The sequence below is a fragment of the Oryx dammah genome, unplaced genomic scaffold (genome assembly GCF_014754425.2).
Source record: "Oryx dammah isolate SB20612 unplaced genomic scaffold, SCBI_Odam_1.1 HiC_scaffold_11, whole genome shotgun sequence".
NCBI lineage: Eukaryota > Metazoa > Chordata > Mammalia > Artiodactyla > Bovidae > Oryx > Oryx dammah.
The window spans coordinates 2,813,113-2,827,500 of record NW_024070195.1 but is presented as its reverse complement, the minus strand read 5'-3'; the positions used below and the strand labels follow the sequence as shown (position 1 = coordinate 2,827,500).

At 45.5% G+C, this 14,388-nt stretch overlaps 1 protein-coding gene across 2 annotated transcripts in view; it reads right to left on the bottom strand.

Annotated features, from left to right (window-relative positions):
* FARS2 (phenylalanyl-tRNA synthetase 2, mitochondrial) overlaps positions 1–14,388 on the bottom strand; it is a 312,032-nt gene that overhangs the window by 253,195 nt on the left and 44,449 nt on the right. For both annotated transcript variants that reach the window (XM_040249389.1, XM_040249390.1), the window contains one exon: positions 9,002–9,618. In XM_040249389.1, coding sequence (XP_040105323.1) covers positions 9,002–9,595 — 594 coding nt within the window. In that variant the 5' untranslated portion in view covers positions 9,596–9,618. The remainder of the gene's footprint in view (positions 1–9,001; positions 9,619–14,388) is intronic.

Sequence of the window (14,388 nt, the reverse complement as noted above, 5' to 3'; positions counted from 1 at the left end):
CTCTGCATAGAGAACACAATGAAAAAGAAAAAAAAGAAAAACTACCAAATAGCTCTGCAAAGTGGTGGCAAGTATATGCACTCCACAGAGCAGGGCGTAAGAATCATGGTTCCTCTGTGCTTTGTTGCTAAGTCATGTCCGACTGTTTGCAACCCCACGGACAGAGGAGCCTGGGGGCTGCAGGAATGCTGGAGTGGGCTGCCATGCCCTCCTCCAGGGGGTCTCCCTGACCCAGGGGTCGAAACAGCATCTCCTGCATTGCAGGCAGATTCTTAAACGCTGAGCCGCTGGAGAAGCCCATAAAGAGCGCACGTCATTCTAAATAACAAGAAGAGCGTACAGCCTCTGCTCACCACTCACTCCCATTTTCAGAAAAGAGAACAGTATTATACCAAAACCTTTGCAGCCCCTTGCTGATTACAATCCCCTGCCACTCCTTGTGCAGGTAAAGACAAACTTGATGTTTAAATTATTTCTTTGCTTTCCAGAACTTTTCCACATGTGCACGAACCCCTAAATAATATATCAGGTTAGTTCTGCCCATGACTTAAGGGTTACACAAATGCAATCAGAATATCTAAGCTTTGATAACTCTCTTTGCCTAATGCTACTTTCTATGTTCATTCATCTCGATGTGTTTGGTTGTGACTTACTCATTCTCACAGACATATGAATGCCATACCAGATCCACAGTGCTGTGAACATTCTCATCTACCTGCTGATGTAAGCACTCGTGATGCGTCTAAACTGTAGGCTTGGGAGCTGGACTCCAGGCATGGGTTTCAAACGCCCTCCGAGCCTGCTCACTGCCTGACACGCCGGCCAACTCTCGGTATGTCAGATTCCCCCTACTGGATTGTACCACACTGAGGCCTCTACATCTAATCAACACAAATCCTCTGTTAGTTACATGTGGAGCAGATTCTCCACCCAGCCCACTGCTTATCTTTTGACTTCCTTTAAGAATTCTTTTATTAGACATAAGTTTTACCTTAAAAGTCAACTTAAAACATTGTTTCCATTAAGGATTCCTCTCTTTTAGGAATTCTCAGTTCAAGAGGCTGTACTCTTCCCCCAGAGTCCTATCAGTAACATCCTGCATTTTCCTCTTCAGTCTGGAAGACTTTCTGTTCGCGATGGATTGTGAAGCCATTTAGAGTTGAATTCTGTGTGTGCTGAGAGGTGGAGGGCGGGCGTTTTTTTCCTCTATGGGCAACTAAGAGCAACTCCTGTGGAATCCACCATCTCCCCACTTATTTAAAGTCGGTTCCATTCTACAGTGAAAACAAATTCCCAAAGAGGAGGAGAGGTCTTTGAGAGTTCTCTGTGTGACCACACTTGTGCCAACACGAGTGTGGTGAGCCTGGGTGCTTGGCAAGGCACAGCCCCTTAGACTGGAGCACTTACGTTTCTCCTGGCTATTTGTAAACTTGCTCTTCCTACAAATAGGAAAAACAGTTTTTCAGTTTCTCCAAAATATGCTTTTATTAGATTTACGGTGAACTTATAGATCAATTTTGGGAGAGCTACCATCTTCATAAATCCACGAACACGGTATATTGGTCCTCTGTCTCTTCCTTTATGTCTTTCAATCATATCTGATAATGTTATCTACAAGTATCTTGAACATCTTCTGCAACAATGATATCCAGATGCTTCAATGTGGTAGGTGATGTTATGAATGAAATCTGTATTTCATCATATTTTCTAACTGGTTATAACCTATAGATGAGAAAGAGGTTCTTGTACGTATTGTCTTTGTGCCTACAGCTTTGCTGAATGGTCTAATCAGTGCTGACGATGGATCTGGACATTCTAGTCACCTTCCTGGGTAGCCCATCGTGCCATTTACAAATAAAGCAGCTTCAGCTCATGTTTCCCAAAGCTTAGACTTGCTTTTTTCTTTCTGGTTTACTGCATAAGCTAGGACCTCCCACACAATGATGAACAGTGATTGCAACAGTGCCTCCTACACACTGATGGCAAATAACCCTGAACTGTTGCTAATTTGATAGAAGTGTTTATAATGATTCACCACTAATTACGATGTATGCTGTAAGTCCTTGACAAATACCATTTATCATGTTACGGAAGTTCCCTTCTGTTCCTAGCTTGCTAAAAGTTTTTATCATAAGATGTTAATGCCGTCAAATGCTTTTTTAACGTCCTAGAACATTAAATGCCATCAACTTGTTTCCCTACATCTATTAACGTGGCCACATGCTTTTCCTTAATAATTAAACCACGTTAACGCACATCAGTTAGGATGGCGTAATGTAGCACACGCAGCGATCACGTGGAAGGACGCAATATACCACTGAACTCAATCTGCAAACATTTAATAATTTTTTACCTGTTCATCAAAAATGAGAATAATCTATGTTCCTAAGATGAAACCTCTAATATCGTTTTATACCTAATTTGTTATTAACAAGTCTAATATGAAATGACCTTGATATGTTCATCTTTTTCTATTTTTTGAGAAAGACTACAAGACTTCCAAATCTTATAAAACCTTACAATAAAAAAAAAACAAAAAACCCTTACAATAAGATCACCTCTACCAGCTCTGTAGTGATGCTTCCTAAGGCCCACTTGACTTCACACTCCAGGATTTCTGGCCCCAGGGGAGTGACCACACCACTATGATTATCCAGGTCATTAAGACATTTTTTTGTATGGCTCTTCTGTGTATTCTCACCACGTCTTCTTAATCTCTTCTGCTTCTGTGAGGTCCTTACTATTTCTGTCCTTTATCATGGCCCATCCTTGCATGAAATGTTCCCTTGATATCTCCAATTTTCTTGAAGAAATCTCCAGTCTTTCCCATTTATTGTTTTCCTCTATTTTCTTGCATTGTTCATTTAAAAAGACCTGCTTATCTCTCCTTGTTATTCTCTGGAACTCTGCATTCAGGTATATTTTTCCCTTTTTCCCTTGCCTTTTGCTTCTCTTCTTTTCTCAGCTATTTGTAAGGCCTCCTCAGACAGCCACTTTGCTTTCACGTATTTTGTTTTCTTGAGGATGGTTTTGGTCACTGCCTCCTGTACAGTGTTACAAACCTCCCTCCATAGTTCTTCAGGCACTCTGTCTACCAGATCTAATCCCTTAAATCTATTTGTCACCTCCACTATATAAATCATAAGGGATTTGATTTAGGTCATACCTGAATGGCCTAGTGGTTTTTCCCCACTTTCTTCAATTTAAGCCTGAATTTTGCAATAAGGAGCTCATGATCTGAGCCACAGACAGCTCCAGGTCTTATTTTTGATAGTGGAGGTGATGGAATTCCCACTGGGCTATTCAAAATCCTGAAAGATGATGCTGTCAAAGTGCTGCACTCAATATATCAGCAAATTTGAGGAACTCAGCAGTAGCCACAAAACTGGAAAAGATCACTTTTCATTCCAATCCCAAAGAAGGGCAAGGCCAAAGAATGTTCAAACTACTGGACAACTGCACTTATTTCACCTGCTAGTAAGGTTAGGCTCAAATTTCTTCAAGCTAGGCTTCAGCAGTACATAAACTGAGAACTTCTAGATATACAAGCTGAGTTTAGAAAAGGCAGAAGAACTAGAGATCAAATTGTCAACATTCACTGGATCATACAAAAACCAAGGGAATTTCAGAAAACATCTACTTTTGTTTCACTGACTAGGCTAAAGCCTTTAACTGTGTGTGTAACAACAAATTGTGGATAACTCTTCAAGAGATGGGAATACCAGATCACCTTACCTGCCTCCTGAGAAACCTGTATGTAGGTCAAGAAGCAGCAGTTCGAACCAGACATGAAACAATGGACTGGTTCTAAATTGGGAAAGGAGTATGTCAAGGCTGTATACTGTCACCCTGCTTATTTAACTTATATGCAGAGTACATCGTGTAAAATGCCAGACTGGATGAAGCACAAGCTGGAATCAAGATTGCCAAGAGAAATATCAACAACCTCAGATATGAAGAGGATACCACTCTAAGGACAGACGGTGAGAAGAACTAAAGAGGCTCTTCACGAGGGTGAAAGAGGAGAGGGAAAAGATGACTTAAAACTCAACATTCAAAACACAAAGATCATGGCCTCTGGTCTCATCATCTCATGGCAAATAGATGGGGAAACAGTGACGAATTTTATTCTCTTGCACTCCAAAATTACTGTGGACGGTGACTGCAGTCATGAAATTAAAAGATGCTTGCTACTTGGAAGAAAAGCTATGGCAAACCTAGACAGCCTATGTATAACAGTAGAGACATTACTTTGCCGACAAAGGTCCGTCTAGTCAAAGCCATGGTTTTTCCAGTAGTCACGTATGAGTGTGAGAGTTGGACCATAAAGAAGGCTGAGCACCAAAGAATTGATGCTTTTGAACTGTGGTGTTGGAGAAGACTCTTGAGAGACCTTGGACTGCAAGGCGATCCAACCAGTCCATCCTAAAGGAAATGGACTCTGAATATGCATTGGAAGAACTGATGTGAAGATGAAGTTCCAATATTTTGGGCACCTGATGTGAAGAGCCGACTCACTGGAAAAGACCCTGATGCTGGGAAAGATGGAAAGCAAAAAGAGAAGGAGGTGGCAGAGGATGAGATGGTTGGATGGCATCACTGACTCGATGGACATGAATTGGAGCAAACGCCAGGACAGGGGAACCTGGCAGGCTGTGTCCATGGGGTCACAAAGAGTTGAACACAAGTGAAAAACAGCCCCACAGTAAGACCATCTGAGAATGATGGAAGCAAGGCTATTAATTCTAGCTTTAACCCACTTCAGTTTTCTACTGAATATAATCTATGCTCATGCCCCAGAGAGTGATATTTCTGGCCTCCTGCTACTTTTTAATCTTAATTGCTAGCTTTCCCATGAAACCAGGAACCTTCTCGTGACCGTCTGATACCGTCTCCCTCTCACTGACACCTTCTCATAGCACTGGATCCCAGTTCATGTTCAGAAAAAAAAATGTTTTTGATTGACAGACTGACTGATCCCTGACTGATCCCTGAAGTGTTTTCCTTCAGTCTTTTTCTTTAAACTTTTATTAGGAAAATTTCAAACATACCCCAAAATTGAGGATAATGATTCATCATGTACCCAACACCTGGCTTCAGTCATTGACAATTCATGACCCATCTTCTTACATTCATCCCCAAATGCCTGTCCCCCATTATTTTAACGAAAATCCATCATTTGGTTCACAGTATTTCAATATGTATCTCTGAGAGAGAATGACTGTATAAAACCATAATATTACTGTCCAGACCTCAAAAGCTAAAGAACTCCTGAAACTCAAATGTTCAGCTAGCGTCCAAGTTTCCAACAGCCTCACATCTTTTTTTCTCTTGAAAGATGCTTTCCCTTGATAGGACCTGCACGTTGTGATTGACTGAGATCTGTTTTTTTGTTTGGCACCCGCTATTGTTTTCTCCTTGCTTTTATTTGAAGAAAGGGAATCATTTATCCTGAAGGGCAGTGCTTCTCAAACTGTCTGTGTCAGAGACAGTGTTAGGTTTCTAATTGGTCTGGAACTGATACACAGATGCTGTGCAAAACCACCCCCCAGACTGAACGCACGGAGCTCACCAAGAGCATTGAGGGAGGCCTGGCAGACTGCGTGCAGAGCCACAGACGTCCTCGGACAGCAGCCTTGAATATGACCACCTCGTCGTTTCTCACCACTCACTCTGATTCACGCACTTACTTACTTCATTAGGCAGATCTCAGCTTGAGCAGCGTCGCTATACAATTTCCCCAGGCTGGATTTTGTCCACCGCACCCACATGATATAGTTTAATCTGTTTCTCTGTCCTCTGTATCTCTATAAATGTGACTGTTCGATCCAGCAAGGTGAGCTGAAATAGGTCCAGGCTTTTCTGACAGGATGTTTTACAGGTGGCCTTGTATTTTCTCGATAGGAGACATGGGTGTCTGGATGCTCCTCCTTCGGTGATGTTAGTGGTCATGGTGGCCAGGGCTACCACCAGAATCATAAAGTGACTATCTTCGCCACACCTGGGCAGTTTGAAGTCAGTGTTTTCATTGCTAGTTAGTGATAAGTAACTTTTGATAACTCTAACATTTCTCTTTAACCCATGAATCTATAGCTGTGAATCTGTAGATAGCTAGGGACAGGGAAAGCTTTGTTATTCTTTTCTTACTGCTTTCCACATCAACTACATGGCAGCCAGGCATAGTTCTAACAATGTTATTGGGTCTCTGACATTTATTTACAACTTCAACTGTCAACTAGTACATGGACAACTTATTTTAAGTGTTCCCATGTGACTATATACCTCTAACACTTAGGTATAGAATTTATGTGTGTGTGTCTGTCTGTCTGTACAAACAAAAACACACATACATAGTTACAGAATTTTAAAAACAATCAAATCAAGCATGTTAATCATATTTTTCAGATTTGCTGTATCTTTACTCATTTCGTCTGCTTAATTCACCAATCTTTGATTGAAGTCATTTAAAATCTACTATCATAATGAACTTTTCAAACTTTGATTTCTTTAGCTTTGGTTTCTATGTTATGGCTATGATGTCGGGCACATTAAAATTCCTAAGTCATAAAGCATCTTGGTCCATGTATTATCCCTCTTTATTCATACTTATGATTTTTTCCACATATTCTACCTAATATTAATAATTGTGTTACCAGCTTTGTTTTAAAGTGTTTGCTCCATATACTTTTCTCTTGCCCTTTACTTTCAGCCTCTGGTGATTCTGTTTTAGGATTCTCTGATTGAAAAATGTCTGATCTGACAGTGGATGTCTTTAAATCAGTACATTTAACACATTTAAATTTGTGAATACTGATACATTTTACCTTTTCTGGAACACAAAAGGGTTTTATTCACAATAGTTAAATAACATATATCCATTTCTATGCTTATTCTTATTTCCTTTACCCCACATCTGATGACTCACCTCTCTTTTTCCTGAAATACTCCACGCAGTGAATAAAATAATGATTGCCAAGATTATGAAATAACAGGAAACCTTTAAAGAATGGCCATACAGTGTTTTAAATTACATATGTAGCATGATTACAACAATTGGGATAAAAAAAAAAAAACACTATTCAGAGAGTAATAAAGTGAAAGAAGGAAAAAAACTTTTTTTGATTGTTAAGGTTAGATCAGACTTGGTGGTACCAGCTGAGGCCAGGAATCTACAAACCACCAGTCCTCTCTCTGTGACACTGTTCCTGGAACTAAAGCCCTGGCTGGGTTGTAAGCAACTCCTCCATGAAAAGCAACAGGGCAGAACGGGTGATGCTCAGGTGATGCCACCAGATGGCGGGGCGACCCTGGGCTAGTCACTAAACCTGCTGGGGCTTCAGACTGCCCATGGCTGCAGTGGAAGTAATCTGCCTCACAGGGTTTTATGATGAGGAGCAAATGAAACAAGGCCCATAGAACCACCTTACTGTATTGATACATACGTGTTCGTGTGTGGGTGCAGTCTTTCTGACTACAAGGCAGGACACACAGTCACATCATCCGAAGATAAGCCGTGCCCACCTCCCACTGGCCTGGACCCCGCAGAAGTGTGAAACAAGAAGAGGTTAATTCCCTATCCACCCGTTTCCCGCCTTCTCAGGGACCCTGGGTTCTTCCTCCATTAAAACACCAGCGTGCGTCTCACAGCCTCCACTGCCATTTCCACGGCTCACAGGCTCACCCACCAGTGGCACTGTCCTTTCTCATTTTTGTAACGTGATAAACTGGGCTGAGTGCCTGCCGCTGCCATGACCTGGACACCTGCTCCCTGACGTCACACCTCTGCTGGCCCGTTAACTGCAGGTGACATTCCATCACTCGGTCATATTCCTCGGACTTTAACCTTTGTGTTTCCTAACAAATCCGCATCCTTATAATAGTTAACGTAGAAAATAGCTTTCCCAAATAGAAAAGCGCCCATCTCAGCAGTTCTGGTATCAAGCATAGACAGACTTCTGTGCAAAGCTAATACCTATTTCTGCACTTTGACAGATTCCCAGGAAGAGTTGAGCACCCTGAGGCAGTGGTCTCCTACAACATGACTCATTTAACACAACAAGCGGTGATTACTTATCAGCCTAAGGAGCCGTCACCGTTCTTGCTCATATCCAACAACCCGAGGAGCCAACACTGTTCCTGCTCACTCCAACAACCCACTGACCTGATGCTTGCAGGAGGGAGTTTTGTTGACAATTATTCCTCCTGTTTCAGTGAACATGTTTGTAAGAAGCACTAAGGGAGTTACGCAAGCTATTTCCTGCACCTCATTAATTCCATTTGTTTCTTAGATAAAAACAGAGATGGTTTAAAAATACGTTAATGCAAAACAAGTGACACTGCACTCTTTTAGGAAACAAGACTCAAGCTTTCAGAAATTTTCGCAAATTGCCAAAAAAAATAAGATTCGCACATTAGGATGTCAGCTACCAGATGCGAGGTAGGTGCTTTTGAGAATGACCAGAATATCAGATTTCCCGATTAAAAAAGCTCTCTGAACCCAAACACAAACTTTGGGAATAGAACAGCGAAGCCCTCTCACAGAGAAAAACACGTCCAGCAGCCACAAGTGTACAGCAGGAGACGCTGAGGAAAGAGCCTGGGGGCAAGAAGGCACCTTCCAGTCTCAGCCAGGAGAGCACCAGTGCCTAAGAAATCCACTGTGTCCAACACCACGTCCGGGTAACCTCTGCTCACTGGGGCCTGGGGCAACCCAACCACAGGTCTCAGCCCTGCCTCTCCAGCCCTCTGCGCTGACTACTCACTCCTCAGGAGAAACGCAGAGGCAGGCACGCGGGGACCGGAAGGCAAAAGTCAGACAAGAGGCAGTAAAGGCCTGCCAGTTCCTGCGTTACCAACACGGCACGCTGGCCAGGATGTGCAGAGCCCCGCCTGCGCCAAGGACACCGCCGAAGCCGGCTGGCGCACGGACGCCCAGGAAGCCCCGGGCCGCGCGCGGCTCGGCGGGACCGCCCGGGAAGCCCCGCCCGCGGGGCCGGCTCACCTGGTGGCGGGAGAAGAGGCGCACGGCCTCCAGCTGGTGGAACACGGGGTAGTGCTGCGCGTCGATCTGGTCGCGCCGGTACACGTCGCCCACCACCAGGAAGGCGTCCAGCCCCGCGCGCAGCAGGTCCCACTGGTGCGCCGACGTGTGCGCGCGCAGCATGTGCGTGGCGTTCAGGTAGTAGTTGTCGCCCCTCTTCCGGCTGGGGTGGTCGGCCGGGATGAGCAGGCTGTCGAAGTTCTGCCAGGGGGTGACCACGGGGGAGAGGTCGTCGTACACGGAGAAGAGCGGGGTCCCCGCGCGGCCCGTGTACCGCGCGTAGAAGTGCTGCTTCACCCGCTCCTTGAGCAGCCAGAGCGGGTGCTGCGGCTGGTTGTGCAGGTTCCGGCCCACCTTGGACAGCACCTTGCGGGTCAGGTTGCTGTAGTCGTCCTGGGGGTAGGACTTGCCCAGCAGCTCCACCGTGCTGCCCGGGGCTCCCGGGGCGGGCCTCGGGCCCAAGGGCTGATGCTCGTGGCCCCGGCGGACTCCGCTGGCCTTCCGGGCCAAGCGGACACGCACCTGGCCGACTCTCCTGAGAGCCCAGCAGACCATGGCGGCAGCTTCCTTCACAGGTTCTGGAAAGAGGACACACACAGCAGTCACCTCTCACCCGGGGAGAGCCCGCCTCCCACCAGCACATCCCCCTCCCCCACATCAAGAGACTCATGAACATCATGCTTGGATTCCCAGTCTCGAGTTGTCCTTCCCTGGACACTCAAGACAATGAAATTGAAGGAAATGTCTTTTATTCATGTCATGTCATGTCCTGGATCCCTCACATGGAACAAACCTATGGATGTGACGACCTCCTTTTATTCTGACTCCATTCGGGGTCTCATTCCTGAAAGGAAGCCCATGACTGCATCCAACGGGCCCTGAAGGATGAGGGAGGTTTGAACTGCCATACCCTGACTCCATCCTCATAATCACCAAGTTCTGCTCACTTCTGCCAAAAGGTGACTTCCAGAATAGTTCACTATATTGTAAGATGACATGAACAACACTTTTTTTTTTTTGATGTTTCAAATAAAATACACCAATTTAGGTAATGATTATTTTTATGTAATTTTTTTAAAAATAGAAGTGAAAAGCTTAAGGAAATACTACAGAGTGACAGACCACACCAGTGGACAGCTGGAACTATTTTTATAGATGCAAATCTTTTCTACCCTCACATCTGGTCAAGTCACTTCCACTTAATACCATCGCAGGATCCCATCAATGACACGTCTGTTTGGTAAAAAAAAGAGCAGGTTTCCACTGCACACCCACGGGAAACCAGGAGCAGGGCGTCCTCACCCAGGGAGAGACACGGAGCAGTCGGAACACAGAGAGTGGCCTGATCTTTTTCCTAATGCCCAGGATTTAACAAGAGGACCAGACTTCACAGCTGAAGTCACATGGCAGTCACCTCTCACAGGCTGTGTGCATCAAAAATGAGGTGACAGAGAGCCAGTGGAGGGGCCCAAACCCCAAGGTGCTGGGAGCATCAAGACAACACTGGAGACTTCTGGATGCTCTCGCTGGCCCACGAGCAGGTTTAAATGGACTCGGGGATCTCAGGCATGACAAGCTTTAGATGTCAAACCCCTACGGTGGTAAAAACAACTGCCGTGAACTTAAAGCAGCCAAACCCATCTTCTAAAACTTGGCATTGTTACCACTGAGTTACTATCAAGCCCACAGGTAGGTGGGTTATTTGACTTCTAAGCTCTACATACTACCAAGAGAGCACTTAACTTCATGATAATAACACATTAGAAGGGAACAACATTGCTCCCAGTGACCATCCAGAGCACCCCGGGGGTGCACCCCGCATCACAGCCCACCTGGATGACGGGGCTGAGGACACCCAGCTCCAAATTAAACACCTGTGCACCTGTGCAGTGGTTTATTAGACGCCTGGGCGTAGACCTGGTGTGTGAGGCAGCCGTCACGCGGGAGGTTTTCACGGAGCCTAGAAACTCTCTGGCTCTGTTCATTTATGGCACTGTTTTGTCAGAATTGTGGTGGGAAGCGTTTCTGGCTGAGCTTCAGTAGAAATCTGTCTCCCCTCCACAGTGCTCAGGCTTGTCACCGCCGCAGATATAAATTTTACACATGCCCGAGCTGCCTTATGCGTCTCAGCACTCAGTCACGCTGGTGGGTTGTCAGCGGCCCGGCTCAGCGCCCTTGGGAGACACAAGAAAGCCTCTTCCCTCCAAAGGCACGTGCTGCCACCAAGCTCAGAAGCCTTCTGGGGAAGGTGTTATCACTGCACACAGCCTTTGACTGCTTTGGGCCCTCAGGCTTCTCATAGAAAACAGTACCTATCTCCTAGGAAAAGATCGTGTTCATAATGTACTTAATTCATTGCCAGTATAAGACATAAGATAAGTTAAATTAAAGCTTAAAAATGGCCCATTAAAGGTTAAAAAAAGAACCCAGACTGTTAAAAAAACAGTCACCCACTGAGACAGAGGACACAGGATGAATTCTGGATTTTGCCCAAATGACTTCCACGCGTGTGTCTGCGGCTGGCGCAACCGGGGCCGCACTGAAGTTAAATGGGGGTCACAGAACCGCGTTACCAAAGTCCACATTCATCCAACTTATTGACTGCGCTGGCGAATCCGCTTCTGGCAGAAGTAGAGCCATGTGGCATAACCTCTCCTTTAGTGACATGAAACCCCTCCATATCTCATCTCCAGGTTCACGGTCAAACCTCACTGTGGTGCAGAGTCGGTGACAGGCATTGCGTGGTGTTGATTTACCAGCCTCATTTCCAGCATTAGCAGCTGCAGAGATAGCGGTTTCAAGGCTGAGCTCTTTTGGGTTTCAGAAACGTGAAGAGTCTGTTAATTCTACTGCGTAATCAGTTTCGTTTACTTGGTAGTGACTGCATACTCATTCCTTGGGGGACAGAAAACCCCACGGTCACCAGGCTCCTTGACAGATGTCACAATGTTGAGTAGGCAAATGCCCAAAATACTACTTTCCACAAGAAGCTGAAAAGTAAGGCTGTGAGCAACTTTTGGCAGGAGGGAGCTCTTAAGAGGACCCCTGCTCGTCGTGTCACTAACCTGTAACCAGACATCTTCCTGTTCTATTCCTCTCCAGCCCGGGCACACCTTTCGGATCTCCGGACCACACCACGCCTTGCCTAACTTGCTGGCAATGCACTATGTGGTCCAGAGAAACCAACCCTGAATATTCACTGGAAGGACTGATGCTGAAGCTGAAGCTCCAATACTTTGGCCACCTGATGCGAAGAGCCTGTTGGTTCTTTACATAGATCAGAGGAAGAGAAATGAAGACTAAGTCATTAACAGGTGGCCAGATTGCTTCCCTAGCATCCCCTTCAGTAATCTCTCGAACAAACTAGGAGAACAAGCTAACATCCAAAGAAAAAATCACAAGAAGTCCACCAGCTGGCACCCCGGCCTAACCCACTCCACCCCCATCTCAGTGATTAGCTGAGATGATTTCATCAGTTTTTCCCTTTAAAAACTCTCATGGCTGAGCAGAAAATTCACATATGGCTTTGGAGGGACCCAACCACCTTTCTAGCCTTCCCTTGCCTTCCTTCTCAGGACAAATAACATGTTTTACTTTTTCAGGCACCTGTGTGTCAGGGAATGACCTTTGGGTACTTCTAGAAATAGCATTTTCTTTAATTATGATATATTAGTATTGACATATTAACAGGCTTATTGAAATTTTAATTACATGGCAAAACAGTAAATGGGTTCAATGAAAGTGTTTTCACCTCTCTTATCTCATAGGTGATGTGACTCAGAACGGAACTGGAATAAAATAGTGTAGAGAAATAAAACACATCATGTTATGTTAGTATAACTGATGCTTCTGAACTGTGGTGCTGGAAAAGACTCAAGAGTCTCTTGGACTGCACGGAGATCAAACCAGTCAATCCTAAAGGAAATCAACCCTGAATATTTGCTGGAAGGACTAATGCTAAAGTTGAAGCTCCAATACTTTGGCCACCTGATACAAATAACCACTCATTGGAAAAGACCCTGATGCTGGGAAAGACTGAAGGCAGGAGGAGAAGGGGGTGACAGAGGATGAGATGGCTGGATGGCATCACTGACTCAATGGACATGAGTTTGAGCAAACTCCAGAAGATAATGAAAGACAGGGACGCCTGGTGGGCTACAGTCCATGGGGCTACAAAGAGTCGGACACGAGTGAGCAACTGAGCCACAACTACAATGTTAGTAGAAGCTAGTTCTGAATTCAGAAAAATCTGTATCAAGACATTTATACATTTTAGAGAAACAAACAAGATTGGGTTACAGAATGTTCATATGACCCAAACTGAAGGAGTTAAAGAAGCCAAGAGCACAGCTGAAACTTTTCAAATAGAGCGAGGATCTCACCAAAGGGTCACCAGGACCCAGGCGGAGCTCCGTCCCTGAGAGAGGGAGACCAGAAGGGAAAGGCCACAAGCAAATGAAGTCTGTGTCTGGGGACAAGGCCACACATTATCAGGAGAGGGCCACCCTGGAGAATAATGGGGGGCTATTTGGGGAGGGGTTTATGCAACACATGAAGAATAAAATCACGGAGAGTCCAGCCTAGATGTGCAGAAAGACGAGAAGATACTGTTTGTACAGATTCTGGAATTCACTGGTCAGCAGGAAAACTTACCTCCTGCTGGCTTGGTTGAAGCCAACAGAAATAGAAAGAGTCACGCTTTTCACGCCAAATGAACCTACTGGTAGGTAACTATCTGTGGACATGGACATGTCTCCCTCTCGTAAATTACCAATATAGGGTCAGGCGGACACCGCATTTCGGGATCACTCACTTGCAGCAACACGGATCGCCCGGGAGAATGTCTGAACACACAGCAGCACCAGGAGCACCCGGACTCCTTCCTTGAGCTCTGTTTGTTTGGACACAACGACTATTTCCCCGCATCTGGTGTGCCCAATTCCTAGATGTGGCCGTGGGCACTGCGCAACAACCTTGCCTTTCTACTTCAGGCCCTTTAACGCCCGACAACATGAAGCATACAAACTCTCTCCTCTGAAGATGCACCATCAGAATGTGTTTTTGGATTCTGGAGCATGTAAGCGGCACAAGGGAAGCCCCCAGGGCAGAAAGAGAAGGCTCCGGCACACAGGAGCATCTGCAGCTCGGAAACACCAGCCGCCCTTTACCATTCGCAAATGCTCCTACCTCGCCAGAACAAATGAATGCCATCCCTGCCTCAAATAACTATCTATCCACCACTGGTTTCAGCAACATTTAAGGTATGGCTTAAAGCCACCAGCAAGAAAGTGGCACTGCCTCTGCCGCCTGGGGCACCTGGCTTCCGCGGGCTGGCAGAGGCCCAGCTG